This window comes from Neodiprion lecontei, chromosome 2 (genome assembly GCF_021901455.1).
Source record: "Neodiprion lecontei isolate iyNeoLeco1 chromosome 2, iyNeoLeco1.1, whole genome shotgun sequence".
In the NCBI taxonomy this organism is placed as follows: Eukaryota; Metazoa; Arthropoda; class Insecta; order Hymenoptera; family Diprionidae; genus Neodiprion; species Neodiprion lecontei.
Window position 1 is genome coordinate 33,194,329 of NC_060261.1, and position 19,387 is coordinate 33,213,715.

A 19,387-nucleotide genomic window follows, 5' to 3' on the forward strand; every position below is an offset into this window, starting at 1 on the left:
TTTCCGTGACTCGACTGGGTTTGATCGCCGAGTGAGTGACTCGGGTCAAAACAAGCCGGACTTCGTCATCACCGCCCACGAAGTGCTTTGGGACGCCTTCGCGCCCCAGGAGTCCTTTTATCTCGGTCAGTCCGTGAAGAGTATAATTTAAGGCCCCCTCGCAATCAGAATAATCACGGTCGACTCATTTCTGTTATTAATTGAATACATTAATATTGGCTTTTTGATCGAGTGCACAGTTTTTTTTTAATCTCGCATTATTTTATATGCTCTAATCGGTTATCTCATAATGTAATAGAAAATTATTCGATTTAAATAAACTTATACATATACGTAGATGCATCATCTGTTTTCTCTCCTTCTGTATTTAGTGATACTTTCAGTCGTTGGAATATCATCGCCATTGAAGAGTCAATGTAACAGATAAATACGTAACAAAGAGACATTCTCTGTAAAGAAATTACTCTTCACTTGTTCCTTCATTTGAGTTTACAACTTTTTCTCCCCTTGTTGCCATCACAGCTTTCCCTTGTACGCACGTACAAAGTTAATTATTATTTTCGAGAAAGGTTTTAATATTTAAACGCCCGAAAAATATCGACAGGATTTATTATAGCGCCGTAGAAATAACGCTAGGTAATTTCTTCCGTCGTCACATAATTACGCAATTATCGACTGACGCGGGCTGCACAAAATATCGAGTTTAAAAAATTCTCCACGGTTTGTAAATAAAAACAAGATCATTACTTCGTGATCGAATTTTCAATATTCGTTAAACTCTTCGCTGCCGATCGTGAAACCATCGCACACGCATAATATATTCTGCATGGATAAGCGACTCAATTGCAATCGAGGAGGAACGGCGAGGATCGAACGGTGCAGGTTGTATAGTTGCAAATTAAGGGGAAGATTTATCACCGTACGATCAGAAAATTTGACTTCCGCATGGCTGCCGACCTCTGAGCGGCATAGCAGGAGAGAAAGAGAGAGCAATAGCGAAAGAAAAGGACAGCGTAACGCAGGACGGCTTTCTTCAAAGCGGCGCCAGCGGGGGCGCGCCTCTATATAATATGGACTGCGAGTACTAGCAAGAAATGAGAGAAAGATGGAAATACAGCGAGAGAAAAGGACGAACGCCAAGAAGCCCTTTTAGGCCCATTGATTAGTCAGGGTGATTAGTCGATTATGTGACGCCGCTATAACGTCCATAGTTCGTTCCGAACAAATCAAAGCTCCCCTATCGGATGTTTTTTTTTTTAACTTTCAGGCGAGTAAATGTACCGGAAAAGTAGGATAATATTCATCGAACGTTTGGTGAAAAATGGTTTTCAACCAACGAATCGTGTAATTTAAAAAAAACTTACTTTCCACACTGCAGATCCAATCGATTTTGCGTGAGATTTACAGCGAGAAACAAAAGAGGAATTAAAAGGGGGTGAGAACAGACGTGAAAGGAACAAGAAAACACGAACAAAACGAAAACCAAAAATCATGTCCTGTTGTAAACCGAAACGTTATACCGAAGAGTTGGTCCCGCGCGAGGCGTCGGACACCTTGCAGGTACATCGGAGTAACTTGAGATATCGTTAAGAGGCGAAGCAAGGGTGTGGGGTTGAGAAAGATATTAAGTTTGGGGATTCTCACCTTGCTCGAGCCGAAGCAAAAGGCCGTAAAGTCGACGTCATATACCGTGAGAATATCTCAAGTGTCCGGCAGGCTAGTCGGAAATATCCCGTCACAAATTAGTCTGGACAAACTTGAGCGCGGCCGATTCCCTCCGTTCCGTAAACACCGAGGCAGAGAAACGTGCCGATTTTGTTTCTTCGGTGAAAAGGTGAATCGCAAGAACTGGGGAGATACAGGAGTGGCAGAAGAACGAGAAGCTGGTATTCACCTACCCCGAAGACTTCGAAAAAAAAAGGTTACGCCCGGAGAACCGGCCATTTTTTGGCCATGGGATGTACGCGCTCTTTTCAGACTCAAATCGAGCGGAGAGTGACCGATTATGTAAAACGCAGTTGTGGGTGGGCCGCACGAGGAGCAGGGCTTTCCGACTTTAAGCTGGCCCCACACTTACGGTTAGCTGATCGATGTTGCGTTACGTTGTCGTGTCTCGGGTCCAACTGCAGTGGAACCGGTTCCGTAGGCACTATAAACCACCCCGACCAGTGAACACGGCCTGAGATATTTCCGCCTCGTAAAACATCCCGACATCGTACGGACTCCAGATAAATCTAATGGCCCGCGTAGCTTCGGTTCCAAAAACGATATCACCTTGCGCTCCCGATGCGCGTTCTTCTCTGAAACAACGCAGAAGACCTTGACGAGATAGCGAGTTAAAGGGGCGATTCCAAGCTTCGCCACCGTCGCCTAATCGACTGCCGGAAATTCGCCCGCAGATCAAAAACTCTTTTAAGCTCGACCGTTTCCCCGAAAACGAGCCCGCCAAAATAATCCTCTTCATCACGCCGGTGTTTCCCTCTTCTTTCAAAACCCCGGGGAGTTCTAAACGAAGCGCATTGTTCGGTTGACAAGGTTCTCGTATTAAAACCACGTGGGGTCCAAAGTGCGAAGAAGAGAAGCAAGCCCCATAGCGAAAGAATTATTATTACAAGAAAATCCCGAACTCATTACCCTCCGGAGAACTTTGAAAGTAACAACCACAAGTAGTAGCCACGCTCGGAATATATTAAACTCTTCCAAAATTTCGCGCCCGAACGCTCGGCTTGATCCGGACAATTTTTGTTCCAGTTTTTTTTTTTCTCCTTTTCTTTTATCTCTTCTTTTCCGTTCATCGACGAGGCCGCGGCCGGTTTACCAGAGTGGAACGGTTAGTGCCTCGGTGGATCTGAGAAGTCCTAGACATATCTGTCGTATATAAAGGGACAATCAAACGGGTGTTCTATTCCTAGTAACGCTGGGCGTCATGATACGAATCGGTTTATTGTCCCTTGCACTCAGCCGGCGTGTCAATCGCGGTGCAGAGCATGCAGGTACGAAGCTGCAGCCAAGAGCATTAAATTCAGTATGGCCCGGGCCGTTCGGAACGCCTTCGACGTGCCTGCCCTACACTTAAATTATGTGCACCGTGAGGCAGTCCTCGAAAAGAGCCTAGATTAGAGCAGGTCGGATCGTGCAAGGTGCGTTTAGCGCCAAGACCTCGTAGTTCCCGTCTCGAAGCGGGATGGGGAAAAGGAGGAGAAGAAGAAGAAAAAGAAGAAAAATATAAATGGAGAAGAAGAAAATCGTTTCTCAGACAGGATAAATAGGATCCCGCACCGCACGTTTGCCTATCTGCATAATATTACACACACTTAGCGCTTCGAATCTCGGGTGCTCGCTAATGTTGCATCGCTTTGTCGACGCACGTTTCTTGGCCCTTTAAAAGAAACTCGTAGACTCATGAGAACCTTTTCGAGCCGATACAATTCCTTAATTTATGTACACGTCGGGGGACGAAGGTATACAGGCCTCTTATTTAACCGGTCCCTGTCAAAGGCGCGTGAAAATCTTAATTCGTCAAATGTGAAAGACTCGATTCAACACGCGGCATTCTCAAGGGGGTGCGAGCTCTAACCCTCGCCACTGCTGGGGCAAGAAATGGCTGGCGTCGTCTTTCATTTTCGGGTGTCTGAGTCGAAACTTTGGCTTCCGTTGCCACTTTCTTTAGCGGAGGTTGTTTCTCTTCTCATCACTCTTCGTGCTGTCGATTGGTAACACGGCAGGAAACGAAATAACTCGGGTCGAAATAAAAACACTCGTTCCTGCACATCAATCAGGATGAATTGCTGTATCGATGCGTACAGATACTTGACCGAAAAATCACGAGCCAGCTTATTGCGGAAAAATTTTGACCTTTGATCGTGAAAGTTTATCCCAACATGTGGCGAACAAAAGATGCGAGTCTAGGTAGTGATTTTTTCTTTCTGCTGGACCTACTCGGAAGGATCTCGAATGTCATTTCTTCAAAAGTGGTTCAAAAGTAGCCGCCCTTGAAACGAACAAAGTATAATCCTGGACTTGAAATAATAATAATAATAATAGCAATGACACGGACGCGGTTGACATTTTTGAAATTAAAAAACTGGCTCCGTTTCCCCTTCCGATTATAAACGCAAACCTGTAGTTAATATAATTCTTGACGTAAGCTTAACCGGGAATAATATAAAAGAATTCACATGAGGGTCCGGAATGTATATCGCTCGCGATTGAAGATTATTTATGGGGATTAACAAATGACTAGTATTATGCGGGTCTGGCGAGGCCGATGATTCCAAGATTACCTAAATCCGTCTGAGCGGGCGGTGATCATGTCTGAGAATGAGAATTGAAATGGAGAAGGAAATAAGGAGAAGCGTAAGATATAACACTCGGACGTTTTATCCGTTATTATACTTCGCAGCAGCCGCGGGAGGCCGGAAAGATTTGGAAAGATTTGGAAAGATTTGGAAAGAATTCAACACTTTCGTAAAAGCCGGTGCGACATTTGATATGGATTTTTATTCGTACCCAATTACGGGCGTATTTAACTTGGTACACCTCGTACAGCACTCGTCAAAACTCTAGGCTCTCGACTCTCGACTTTCAGCTCTTGATTAGGATTGGGTCGAGGACCGCGGCTCAGACTTGGAACGGTTCCTCGAATCTTTCGTAGCAATATTACGTTCTATTTTAAAATTGATTAACACGAACTCCGGCGTTATCTCTTCGGTCGGGTCTGTTGTTCGTCCGAGATCGGTTAACTGTCTGCATGAATTTTAAACGTATCGCGCAGCCTCGACGCGACCGCGCGGACCGATTTCCGTCGAAAAACATCCCGTCATCTCCTGGGACTTCCACCCTTCCTCGCCTCAATTTATCCCCTCGAGTCGCGCGTTTCCTCGTCACCGTTGAACGTGATTATTTTTCTTGCATCCGCGGGTGGCTCGAGGCGCCCATCCAAAACTGTGATTGCGCATTGCGCCGATCAGTCGCATCCGATTATTCTCTCATTAGCTTGAACGCATAGCGCTCATGTGCGGTGACAAAACGGGGGTGACGAACAGCGGTGATGGGAAAGCAAAGAGGAAGAAGACGAACAGCGAGGGGACGCTGCTCCTGCAGGAGCTGCAGCCGGGGAGGGGGAAGAGGGGGATAACGAACCCGGGGCGGATATTAGCCGTCGCGTCGATTCGAGCCGAGGGTCGTAAAATAGGGACAAGAATTGCCAGGGGGGGACGTCTCGATTATCACGCTTCAACCTCGGCCGAGGTTTGAGCCGCACGTAAACGGGAACAAGAATTTTCTTCTACAGACAAATGACGATCCACTTTTCCTCGGACAGATTACGGGCTGGTCGAGTTTTCGAATAACAATAAATCCAACGATTTTCACTTCGGTATGTAAACGTGAAATTATATTAATTTCCCTAAAGTAACACCCTCGGGGTTTTTGAACAGGTTCGAGGTCGGTTCGAGTGCCTCGCTACGTACCCCAACCTGAGTTTCAAGTCAGATAACAGCTAAATGGAACGACGAGAAACCCGGTGGCCAGAATATGGGCCAAAAACCAGATGTCAGGGTTCTCTCTCCGGCCGGTATTCCTCTGCTTATGCGCATATTTCACTCTGCATCGGTACGTTAGAATGCACCGTACTCAAGTACAGTGCACGCTGCACGCAGCTTGTACGCCCGCATGCTACGGTCGTTGTGGAATTCGGAGTCCAGACAATCGCGGCATCTGCATCAGGATGAACGTTCGCTTTATCACCGGCTTCGCGGAATATTAGATCCGAGAGAGGAAAGTTTATCATCGTCCAATTATAACTGCGATATGTTTTCTGAATATAGAAATTGGAAAGGCCAATATCTGCAGACCTGCAAGTACTCGATTGTCCCGAGTTGTCGCAACAAAATGAATATAAGTAAAGATCGGTCCAACAGAGAATAAGCATAATTCAAGGCGAGCATATGCCGATGCCGCGTGGGTGTTCTCCTCGCCATTAACCACGACCGTTAATTTAATGTACCGTCGTCTGTGTCATATGTACATGTACGCATCTGCATCGAAATAGGCATCAACGAGGATTTATTATTCGCAGATATAAATTCAACTCGATCGCAGCTCGTTAGCGACAACTGTGAAAACAAGTCGCAAATACCGCAATTTTCAAATCGTTCGTGCGCACCATCGAATCACTTGTAGATCGATTCGATCCGCAAAAAAATATCGCGTATACGTATCGTGTTAAGCAAGCGGAATGGATTTTTCACGCACGTAGATGCGCGTGTATGTTCAATGCCGTAAGAAGTGGACACCGTGCAGGCCGTTGAGATTCGTGCGGCTTATCGAGTTTGATCTGATCTCGGTCTTCCGCAGCAGACACGCCGACCGAAGACAACGGAATTTAAATTACCTAGTGACAGCCCGCAGCTGGTTCATTCTTTTCGATAACAATTAACGCGCCAGTCAACCGAAACAACCCCCTTTTCTAATCCCTTGTTTAATTTACGAGCTCTCAAAGTTCTCTGATTAAAACGTGCCTGCAATGCTATACGTATACGTATATGTATATAACATACTGAGATCGTGACGTAAGATAAGAATCCATTCAAACGGATTTGGACGAAACACCGTTTTCAATCCCACACAAAAACCTCCGCTAAGTCCACTAGTCCTTCTCTGATTTAAGAGCCACTCAATTAAATGTCTCTCAATCTTTCACACCGTGTCGCCTTGCCGGATGGCGATGCTACAATACACATTATGAACAGAATTTTGCATTCAATCCGTAAATTAATCGCTGAATTTTAAAAACTGACCTGCCAATTTCTGTGAGCGAAGCAGGTAATTGCCTTCCATTTCTGATCTAGGAAGCAAGACGTTCCTTCGTCAAAGGGGTGGAGAGAATGTGAATTCTCACGATCGAGATTGAGACAAATGATTCCCGAGAGATGAGTGAGCAATGGGAACGCGAGGATGAAACCATCTCGTCAGGAGAGCACCTCCTGCCATAATTCATAAGTATCGGGGATCTCCGAGTGAAAAAATAAGACACCGATGGCCCACCTACTCATATCGTAATTAAGCACATTCACCGGTGCAGTCCGTAGCAAACAGGTTGTAGGATTGGTAGGTCTGCTTGAAATCTTTTCAATGATCGCCCACGTGTTTCCTATCCATAGTCTATAGTCTATAACCGCATGCCTGTGCTTGCGTACCTTACAATATACCTTATGGCTATACTCCAGCGCAGCATCCTTGACTATCTCCTCTTACCCGGTCACCATTTATTTTATTTTCTCATTTCATTTTTTTTCTCCTTCTTCATCTCGCATCCATTTCTCTATTTACTTCACTCTTGCCCTCGCTTTTTATCCTCCCTTTCTCTAAGAAAAATAGAGAAACAAGAACGGAATGGTATTCCTGGTCCAAGTGATACACCGTTGAAGTTTATTTGGATTGATCAGATATAGCAAGACTTCGAAAATCCGAGTAAATTACCTCTTTTCTCAGTTTACTCGCACGTATCGTCTTCCATTCTCATTCTTTATACATTCGAACCGATTGCGCGGTTACTATTCATTTTATATTATTTAAACCCTTTCCTCAAATGATACTTGAAACACAACTTTCATACGATCGATCAACACAATTGTAACTACTGCGAAACTATGGCCAAAGAATCGAGCACTCTCACATAGCTTCACTTGAAATGATTCAACCTTCAGCGTTCAGTTTCTCATTTATTCATCGTTTCATAGGTCTCGTTAAACTCTTCCAATATTTCAAAGACGTTCCAAACATTTGATTGAAATTCGGGTCAATTTTCATCGAATGTAAAATTGGGCCGGTTTCTCCTGTTTTATACAGCTTCTGTTAGTCGAAACAACTTGAACGGTACCGTAAAAGGCTCTGCGAAGGGGGATCGGCAAACAAAGAGACGCGGTAACTTTCTTTTATCCGATCTTGACCGGAAGTCGATGTAAAAGAACGGTGAATAACTGTGAATAACATTACAAAGCGACTTCACGAACAGTGTTTTTACCAAAGGAACCCGCAGGAACTCTTATGGAAACTGGCTTTCAGTGAAACTCTTTGAAACCACCTGATTCCAGTAGCCTATTGCCAGTAGATCAAAAGTGCCTGAAGGCACTATGCCCCAAAAACTCAGGTTTTCAAGATATACATGGTTAAAGTGTACTCTTTTGTGCCTGATAACCAGCATGTAAAAGACAACATTCAGAGACACGCACCCGCCTGCAGACTCGCCGATGACATAGAGAAGGGCTGAATGTTGTCTTTTACATGCTGGTTATCAGGCACAAAAGAGTACACTTCAACCATGTATATCTTGAAAACCTGAGTTTCTGGGGCATAGTGCCTTCAGGCACTTTTGATCTACTGGCAATAGGCTACTGGAATCAGGTGGTTTCAAAGAGTTTCGCTGAAAGCCAGTTTCCATAAGGGTTCCTGCGGGGTCCTTTAATCACACCATTATATCATTCCGGATAGTTGTGGTTTCTTTTCGCAATTAGACGCTTCGTTATCATATCGTCACTGCGATAATATAAAGCAGATAAAATAAACCGTTGGTTTGAAATGTGCCGAAAGCGTTGTTAATTACATTGAAACGCGGAAAAAAACGATATACGAGTATGCAAATTCTGCTAGTGCAGTGGAATTTTTTTTCCTACTCAAGTTATAATCAACGCATCTACCTCTGGATCATTATTTGCAGGGTTCGTACGCACAGGGAAATCCTGGAAGACCGGGAAAATTCAGGGAATTTCTTACAGCAGGAAAAAGTCAGGGAAAAGTCAGGGAATTTCGAAAATAAGACTGGAATTTTAAGTTTCTTGAAGAAATAAACTCGTTCTTATACGTACATTACTTGATATCAAACCTTCTTTCGTTTTTTTCTTACTGAAAATCGCTGGCTGCTGTTTGTAAATTAGTAGTCGGACAGTAAATTAATTACTAAGTAATATTGAAGGTATTAGTATTGATAAGCAAAAACATTGTCAATAATCAGCGGCATATTTCTTGAAAGGTTACTGAAAAAAATTTTATTTTCAGGCTGGAACACCTGGAAAAGTCAGCGCATTTCGGGTTCCAAAAAGCGTACGAACCTTGATTTGGACATCTTTAATTTTCGTGAAAGTGCATAGATCATAAGTTTAGGTATTACTCTTGGCTATTTATGGGACTTGGGCACACAACATATTCACATAGAAGTTGGCTTATACCGTACCTATTCTTAAACCGCATTCCAGAAGTTGGAATTTAACTCCGAGTTTACGTTGAGGGCGTGTTGTCTGTGTAATGGACTGTTTATCCTGCATCATCGGAGCATGGCTTGTGTGCATAAACTATAGTTTAAAAATATCCAAGAACCCCGGAAAGAGTAATCACAAATAAATTGGCCATGTTCTCGATGCGTGCAGCATGCAAGCCTACCTATCACACAGTCGAATTCTCTGCAATCTTCAATGTTACCTCCAGTCTGAAAACGGATAACGAGATAGAAGCGAGTTGAAAATAACGTCTAGCTTCTGGATTCCCTACGATGGAAAAAATTCCTCCTCCTAATTACATCTCATACCCTAAATTGGCTCGGCATCCGTAAATTCGTTATGCGCACCGACTCGCGTTAAATAGATTTCCAGAATTTATTCCGAAATTTCTTCTTCCAACTTATTTCTCCCCTTCGGTACGCGTTTCTAGAAAATAATGGATGGCGAAAAAAGAAACAGGAAAACGAAAAAAAATTAAGAAAACCCCGTTCTCTACGTCGCGAGTCGAGCTATTGTCAGGCCTGCAACTTGGCTTGCAGCTCATAGTTTTTTGAGGTGCATATTCATAGGTAGGTCGTCTACTATTCGTTCGCCTCCTGCACTTCGCAGGCCATCGATACGAGCCTCGCGTCGTTTTCAACGTCGTTTCTCCCCCCCCCCCCTTTTTTTTCATCGCTTCAGTCCCATTTTCTTTTCCTAGCTTTGTTTTCTTTTATTCCTTCTTTTTTTTCCCCCCGGACTAACTCCCACGCGGTGAGAGTTACGATCTTTGTACAACACGCGTCAACTGCAAGTCCATAATTAACGATAGGCGAGAGATATCGAAGTGCAGCTTACGTAATACACGTAGTGTATTTATACTTGCTGCATTTGTTTATGCAGTGAACATATAAAAACTAATCGACTCAAGGCGCTGTGTAGTGTAACCTCTCTGAATAAGTCAAAGACGCTTTTATCTTTGTTGTTATGTCCTCGATAATTTTCTGGAGCTGTATATTATACGTGTTATTATACGTAAAGTGATATCCGCAGGTACAAGGCTCAATACTCATTTTCGACATAATTTATAGCGCCGAAATTATCACTGTGGTTAAAGCAATGTTCGATTGAAATTATCTATGATTAATGTTTCGTTGAATATTATCCTCCATTTTTATTCTCCACCTCATTCGCCGGACTGAGGAAGCGACGATCGAACGAGCAAGAAATCCATGTCCTAACAAGAGGCAAGCTTCTTTCTAAATTCCGACAATGTTTGTCGTGGTCATTTCCTAAGAGAGCTGAGCTAGGTTGAAAACCGTGAACGGAGGAACGCCACTCGTGGGAACGTGACTGCGAGTGACCCTCGCTTAAGGGTTTTCCAAAAATTTCTGAATTCAAACAACTCCGTTCCCTTTCAACCGGCAAGAACTGAAGGTAAACTCCGATGATAAGACAAAGCGAGAAAAAAAAGTTCTAAACGACGGTTTGATATTTGCAAAAAAAAATGATTCCGCGCTGGGAAAAGCAAAGAAAAATGTTTGTAATAAAATCTGGACTATACAGTGGTATAAATCAACTGCTGTTCATCGTCTTTATCGTCGAATCTTTCACGTGACCTTCTCCCGATTTACATAATACACACTCCGAACAAAATTAAAAACCTATTACTCGCACCGTAAGCGTGTATAATCGTTCCAAATAAAGATTGTAATCTAATAAAGCTGGAAGCGTTACGGAATGCGGTATTGATTACGATGAACTCCGATGTGAGGAGCGGGTACGTTAAGCGCGAGTCAACCGTTGTTTCCTGGTATTGCATATTAATATGGGTATGTAAAGGTAAAGCTCGCATGGAGAGAATCGTTCGGATTTACACCAACACACCTTTGAACGCGGCCCATGCAGAGCACGTAACGAATGCGCGCGTGTGTATTCATTCGGTTGTAATAACAGAGTTCGTGTATGAGCTGGGGGTCCTAAGGCCCTACTGGGCCAGAACGCTGTGGTGCGCCGCATGGGCGTATAAATATAATGCGACGATATATATGTGCTTGGTGCTCCGGAGAGCCAGACCTTGTTACGACGATTAATAAGCAAGTCAACTAGAATCAAGTGGTTTGTAACCAAATAATTTCGTGTATATTCAATTGTAAATAGGGAGATGAGAGAGGGACGCGCACGGTGTGGTAAAATTTATGTCATTACACGCCAAGCAGATATAATGTCATCGGACATGAGCGCGTATCAAATGTACGTATGGATGTATTTATGCCAGCTGCGGTCACCCGCTGAGTTAACACAGACACAAATAATAAGTTAGCGGCTTTAATTTCATCTCATCCTCCAGGATATCAAACCAACAATTTCAATATTGAATTAGAACGAGAGAAGAGACAAATAATTACACCTTCGTTCGGAGAATTTAAATATTATTTTTTCTTTTTAAGTTATCGGGGTTCACTGCTACGTATTTCTTGATGTTGTCGCTGTTGGTGCAATTCTGTTGTTGCTCCTAGAGGTCTGTGATAAAAATTACGGTCGATCGGAGATTCCTTATCTTTTTTACTATACGTAAAACGATGGTGAAAGAAAGGACCGCGTGAGATTCCTAGCGAGACTCTTTTCTGTGTTATATACAACACATACCACAAAATCTCTCAGCGCGGGCGCTTATATATACATGTATATAAATTTTTTTCCCTTTTTTATCTCCTGATACGATTTCATCATCAACGGGTAACGTTACGTTCACAGCGTAGAAATATATTCATACCTTACGACGGACAGAGGAGAGTGAAGAAGAGTTTGACCGGACGGAAAAATAAATCAAAATGTTAAAAGAGGGCAGAAGCAACTGAAATTTGCGTGAAAGTTTTTACCTTTACAATAAGATGAATGGGCTGACTGACGGTCAGAGGCTTTCCACGCCTTGTTTTACTGCCTCGTCCACCGAGGCACTTTATCCACGGCATGTCGAGTGTGTTTACGGTGTTCTTCTTCTTGTTTCAATTGCTGCTTGGCTCCTTTTTTTACCTCGATTCCTCGTCCTTGTGTATTTTCCCCGACGAAGAAACGTGACCGCGGCGCATGGATAGTTTGTCGGACTTTTATCGCACCCTTTGGAACCCCTAGGGTAGTGTTTTGGCTCGATAAAAACCGCCCAAGTGGATAACCATGATGACTTGTTGCGCGCGGAAATCCCTTTGTAGGGTTGATGTTCGGTCTTCTGTTTCCTTTTAATGTTCTTCCCTCCTTTTTTCCCAGTCCTTCTTTTTTCGAAATTCTGTCGTGCCGCAGACCCTTAACGCTACACGACCGCCGTACCACCCTCGGACGATTCCTGGAAGGATTTTCTCCCCTTTATTCTATCCCTCTCTAAAATATCACTCCTCCGAAGAAATCCCTTTCAAACGTTTCTCCCTTCTTCCCCTCCGTTTTGCCGTACAAATTTTCCCCTTTCCTGTATTGTTATTCCGATTTTCCTCTCGATTTTCACCAACTTCCGATATTCGTCTTTTCCTTTATTTTCACTTCTGCACGATGTACGATATTCGACCTAATCTTCTAGTCCAGTCGATTACTTCGATTGGTTTATACGACGCCCCGGAAGTTTCGATCAATTTGCTTCTGTAATCGGTGCTGCACCGTCTATCAGCAATTTTAATAGCTGTTTACAGCGGCAATGGAGGCTCGGTAATATGACTGGGTCAGTCTTATCGTCAAGACGATGTATTCAGAGTATAAACGAAGAGGATTAAAGGGTGAAGGTGGATGAAACGCGCGGACTAACTTCTTCCTCACCCTGGTGCACTCGGGTGGAAATTTTTTCTTTGATACAAGCTGATCGATGGAGTTTTTCACTCGTGCTAAGCTTGTGTTATACACTCGTGAACAGTCAGAGTCTTTGAGTTAATTAAAACGAAACCGTTTCGTTGGTTCACTTTTTCCTACCATTATTTACGACTCCACTTGCAGCTGATAATTCATTATCACGATTCACGACGTGACTTTGCTCCCGATACGGTAACTATTTTAATTAAAATGCAACTTTCCTATACATCGTCAGCTTTTATCATAACGTATATCGGAGGAAGACGTTTTACTGACTGGATTTTTACCTAATGTCAATACGGAGTTGAAATTAGTAAATTTAGTAACTTAATTTTTGGTCATTTAGAAATAAGAAACGATATTTTTATTATATGTATACACGCTAATAATAGTACAGGGACGATCGAAGTACTAACGATCCTTATTAGAAAGTAATTAATCGACTCATTTGGGCGAGTATAGTTTTACACAATTAATCGTCGGGACCTCCGTCCTCGTTAGGAAAACGTGTTTAAGCATCAACATTTAATGGTAAGCACACAAGGAATCACTGCTGCAGCCGGTTCATCTATTTCTTTCTTTCGTTTTTTCTTCCTCGTCTTAATATGTTTGAATATTTTTCGATGCATATAAAACGTCACTAATAGGAATAACGTTACGGCTGTGAATTAATTCCGATATGCCGAATGTGTGCGGTATAAAATTGTCCACGTGGATAACAAAGCGAGGATTACGATACAATTTTAAAATATTAATTTTACAATCTACACGTAAGCCGATAAAATGCGGTGCAATTAACGCGTCTAATGATCTAGGCTAAGCGACTCGTAACTCATGTAAAAATGATTAGCAACTAAAACTTTTCTTCAAGCAAATAAGCTGGATGGATCATGACGAACGCAAAGCTCTTTACGACCGGCTTGGTGCGCGGCTAGCCAACGACTGACAGAACGGAGAACAAGCTCCTCGAACCGAAGCCTAGCCAGCCGAAGAACGATCTGCCGGGCAGCACATGCCACACGGCAAGGGACCGCAAGGCGTTCAGAATTTTCCCGAAGGGCTGGGACGCCCCTCTTTCTCTCCGAACCCTTTATTTTCCACTTTTACTACTAATTAAGAGCGCCGCGTGCTCAGCTGCTGAGGCGAAGCTCCCCCCCCCTCTCCATGAACCCTGCACGATCTGATCTCGATACTCGATACGAGTAATCGCGATAGCATCTCTCTTCTAGCCAGATACGACGTCCGCTTTGCGTTTGATTTTAAACTTCGTTTTCTTAGGGGTAAAACTTTGCGTGTATTGGGAATGGAAGAGTTTTGACGAAACAGTTCACAGCTAATGGGTTGTCTCGAAAAAGCTCGTATAGAGACGAAAAATCGGGGAGAATTTGAAATTGGGTCAAGCTCGCTGCAGGCTCAGTTTTCCTTGGCAGTTTGCACGGTACATATGTATCTACCCTATTGACACACCAATTGTCGCAGTAAAGAGGAGAGGCTAAGGTAAATGGGAAAATCTTAGAAGCTGAGACAATTAGCGAAGTGTCTTCTAACGATAAATAAACTGAGAAGGTCACCTCGTCTGAGAACTGTGACGAAAGAAGGAAATGAATACTCCAAACGCAACTCTTTCCTCTCGAAATTTCGGTTAATAAAATGTCGCTACCATAGTTCCTGGTTCTTCGGACGAAGGGGAAAAGTGATGCTGAATTAGAATTCGCTACGTAGACGCAGAATCGCAACGAGGAAGTTTATCGAACGCGGAACCCACTATCGCGGAATACTTTGTCGTTTAGCGATATCGTCCAAATTTTAACGTCCGGGAATTGATAGCCCAGACGCGTTATATTCGAGCGATTGTTTAACCGTGCGACAAGGGCCGAACGAAGGTGGGAAAAGAGAGATAAAATATAGCGTAAATGCGAAGACGTGCGGAGGCAGTCCGGAGTACAAAGAAATGCGAGAATGAGGCAGAGATGCGGGGGAGACGATCGAGACGGAGAGAGATGAGGGAACAAAAGTATATGCACGCAGGGAGGAGAAAAACGAGGCGGTAGCAACTCCGTCGTCTCTCTCCTTGCACCGTCACACGTCTCAAGTCTCGGCGCCACCGCCGTTCCGCTATGCACTAGTTACTCATTTTTTAGTCTCAATTCTTTTTCAAATCTTCAACCGTGGATAAACCGACCGACTGAATGACTGACTAACCGCTGTTCATTGCACCGCGGGTTCTTCGCTCCGCGATTCTAATATGCTGAATAGCCAACGTCGCTGACAGTAGCGAACGTAATAATAGTCGCTGACACTGTGCACTGAGAGAAAAAGTTTCATTCTGTTAATGTTACCCCGTAAGGATAACTGTCTGCTATCTCAATGTGCGACGATTACCTGCGTGCGTGTGAATGTCTTCGACGTCAGTTAAATATTTTACGATATAATCGATCAAATATTCGTCTTTTCACTGGATGAAGTTGTAAACTTAACGGTTTGAAATTAAAATCCTAGTCTGTGGAATTTAAATGTTCTTTGGAATAACGAGAAATCGAACGAGACACGCGTGGAAATTGGAAATCGGTAAGAATTGATTGAAATCAGATGATAGCTCCGAAGAAATCACGCGGCAAGCGTTCGAAATCAAGGAAATCACTGAAAGTCTTGTGATAATAATGCTGGACGGTTTTAATTCGCTATCATTCCGTTGACTTCCATCGTATTATATCTTTTCGCTGATTTTCAGTTTATCAATAGATTCCCACTGATTTCTCAGGATTTTAGGTGATTCATAACGATTCTATCCGATCAGAAAATTACTCGTGAAACTCTCCCCTGGAACGATCGAAAACGAGGAGTAGCATTGGATATCAATGGAAATCATACGATTGGTAGAAATCAACAGAAAAATCGAAATTATTCATTCGATTAATGAGCACGTGACTCGTCCCATTTTTCCTCGACGAAAAATGCAGTCACGAAGTCTGAAATGTAAATTATTACAGAAATCATTGGACAAAATGATGCATTTCACGCGCAACTCTCCACCCGTGAACTTTATATTTTCGTTGTAAAAATTCACGCACCGATTTCTTCTACTTCATCTGTTATACCGCAGCGAGTAAGTTTCGTTTCTACGCCACGTCAATTATTTTTCACACATACCCATGTACGGAACGCCTACACGAGCTTCGATACGAGGAGCGTAAAATCCCCCGCATCGAAGGAAGTCGGCAGATGTTCGGAGCTCCGCCGGAAGTCCAGGTGCAAAAATTTCGGCACGCGCCACCGCTGTCGGACTCTGCTGCTGCTTGTACAATAACAACCGTTTCAAGAAACACTTAAACCTACCCCATTTCGCCGCCTCTCAAGTATCGTCTACTCAAAGGACCGCTAGATCCTTCCGCTGCAAGGGGCAGAAGACACGTCACTCGACCTTCTTTTTCGGCTCGAAGACCAAGGAGATCATTTGCACCTACTGGGGGTGCCGTCGTTGTTATATCATTGTTATTGCTGTGCAGGACGAAAAGAGGAACGAGCTTTTTTCCTAGTGTAGTGCAGCTTGAGCCGGTATGTTGGAAAAACCAAATGTAATTGTTTTCTCAAGCTGGGCTCTGCTTCTAGGATACGTTTATCTTTCCTTTTTTGATTGCGTTGTACGAATTCACGAATAAATAACTGCAGCAGACGTTAGAAATGCGAACTTATTTATTTTCGCATTACGGTAATAGTTGAGAGTTCCGTTTATGTAAGGAATATTGAAACAATTGTTCGATGAGTAATTCCGCGAGTGAAATCGACCTACCTGTAATGCAAGATTTCTTAATAGACTGGAAACGATGTCTCTAGGATTAAATCACCCGAGGAAATCGACTTTCATCGATAGAGAAATTGCTCAAATTCTGCTAGTTTTAATAAACTCCTTCGCTGCAGTAAAACAAATTCAAAATTGGTCATTGCTGCATTCTGAAAAGCACTTCCAGCATGAAAATTATACATTCGAAAAACCACATGCTACACCGATAAGAACTTTGCAAATTTTTTTTGTTCCAGTGAGTCTGTAATCCCAATTTTTCGTTACGCAACGCTTGTCATCATTATTCCATCACCGTATCTTACTATTGGTATAACTGTAGATTATTTTTTTATGAGCCCATAAACTGAAATCATTTTGCTGACTAAAAAAATGTTTACTTTCCGATTAGAGATATGTCTACAAGTTATTTTTCCCAAGGATTCCCGAGGAATTAAAGTCCTTCGCGTCTGACCAAAGCTGTCTGAAATTGAGCTTTCGTCTTATTCTTAGCGAGCCGTTCGTTGTATGCGATAACCGCAGTCCGTGGCGGGACAGTGAAGAAATAAAAGCGGCACGTGCTGCTGTCTTCGAGTCTGTATGAGGGGCGGGGGTGGGGGGAGGTTGGCGTAGGTTGAAAATAGATATGACACGCGTGGAGTGATATCGCATATAGCTGGACGGGATTCGTTTACGGACGATCGTTTTCGATGCGGAATGAAACGTCGGGTCGTGCACTCGCGGCATGTCCCTTCCCGACGTGTAAAATTCTATCTAGGCACGTGACAATTCCTAGACTAACTGTAAATCCGTAAGCGCATGCAGCAGCCAGCCAACTCCCTAACTTTCTCTCTCTCTCTCTCTCTCTCCCTCACAGTCACTCCCTCGCCTTCGGATTGTCGACGTGATTCTGCATGCCTGATGACCCCGTGTAACACCAGAGCGACCGGATGCGCGCGATCAGAATTACCTATTAAGAGAAAAGGCCGCGTGCAGGCGCAACCCCTTTCCGCACATCAATTATATCGGAGAGAAGAAGAACGAGGAGGAGGAGGCTGGAAGGCGGCCTGAGAAATAATGTAACCAGGTGGGGAACAGCGAGGTTGTACCTACGCGCCGAGATGAAACGCCGATGAGGATCATCGAGGGCTGATTGAATACTGATTAAGAGAATCGCGGAGAACACGTCGACGCTATATGTAATCTTCTTTGCCCGTGGCTGGGTCCGATGAATACCATTAAATTCTGAATTATAAACACAATGGATCCTGTCACGGCTGTATTATTACGTGCGATCGCGAGGCCGAGGAGAAATGAATGGGCTGATACGAACGCGATGAGAAAAAGGCACGATTTTCGCGGGTGTAACGCGTCTCTTTTTGTCTCTCTCTCTCTCTCTCTCTCTCTCTCTCTGAATCTCATCGGGAATCTCATTTTATCTAGGTAATTTCCGTACCCGAAAATTAAGGAAAGTGGATTAAGACAAGAAGACGGAATCATTTCGTATACAGGGAGACTTGAATCGTATTGTGATACTGAGAGTTCGCGTTCAGAGGGACGGAATAAGGTCAAAAAGTGGGGTTAAAAATTTAGAAAGATTCTACTGATTCGATTTTGACTTTTCTGTAATTCGAATTTCAGATTTTTGCGTTTGTGAAAATTTGATAACGTGACCTTTGTATTTGCTGATTTTGCTACATTTGTACCCTTACGATTAGCCAATTGAATACTACGAACGATTTCTAGCCATTTTTGTTCATTTATTCTTCTTTCTCTCTTCGCCGATGAACATAATTCGGCCATTACGTGTTACGCCTGTTCGTATTTTTACTCGGGAGTCAGGCATCCGGAAACGATGAGTAAATTGAGGGGTGCGCGATACACGCGGATTATCGTTGTACGCGTATTATATATGGCGTGGCGAACGAGCGACGCGGCCGTTTCAGATGGTGACATTTATTTCGCGATGCGCCTTTTGAACAGGCCGGAAACTGACCTCATTGACAATTACTGTCTCGCGTATAGCGGCTTCCATGCTCGACGCGTATAACTTCCATGTCAGACCATCGGGACGTGTGTTTGATTTTATAAACCTTACGGTTACTTACGGTTTTCTTTCCATAGCAACGCTGCACGAGCCATAGACTTTCGTAAATATTACGAATAAATACGACGGAGAAATATACGTGTAAATTCGTGAAGCACAACTCGAGATTTCGGAATGTTTGAAAAATTGTGTAATATTGTAGAAAGAAGGAGCCGACGATTGTATACGATATTACGTTTCTAAGATTAGAGATATAGATTCTGACGTTCCGAACGCGGAAATCGTAAAGAAATTTATTCCTCCGCAAGCTGTGTAAACCGCTGCGCGCCTATCTATTCTACGAAGATCATTATGTACGCACGGGCGTTGGAAAAATAAGCCGAAGAGGCGCGATTTCAATCGTGGTACTAATATTTCACTCGCTGGTTTAGATAGCTTTTCAAATCCAAGATACACTCTGTCTGGTCGGGTCAA

The 19,387-nt window shown here is 43.4% G+C and overlaps 1 protein-coding gene across 4 annotated transcripts in view; it reads right to left on the minus strand.

Annotated features, from left to right (window-relative positions):
• LOC107222459 (tensin-1) overlaps positions 1-14,005 on the minus strand; it is a 99,797-nt gene extending 85,792 nt beyond the window's left edge. For 2 of the 4 annotated variants that reach the window (XM_046732756.1, XM_046732755.1), the window contains exon 1: positions 12,137-14,004. In XM_046732756.1, coding sequence (XP_046588712.1) covers positions 12,137-12,229 — 93 coding nt within the window. In that variant the 5' untranslated portion in view covers positions 12,230-14,004. Of the gene's footprint in view, positions 1-12,136 lie in introns of all 4 variants that reach the window. The other 2 variants (XM_015661838.2, XM_046732765.1) reach the window with 2 other exon arrangements.
• Positions 14,006-19,387: the final 5,382 nt, after the last annotated feature.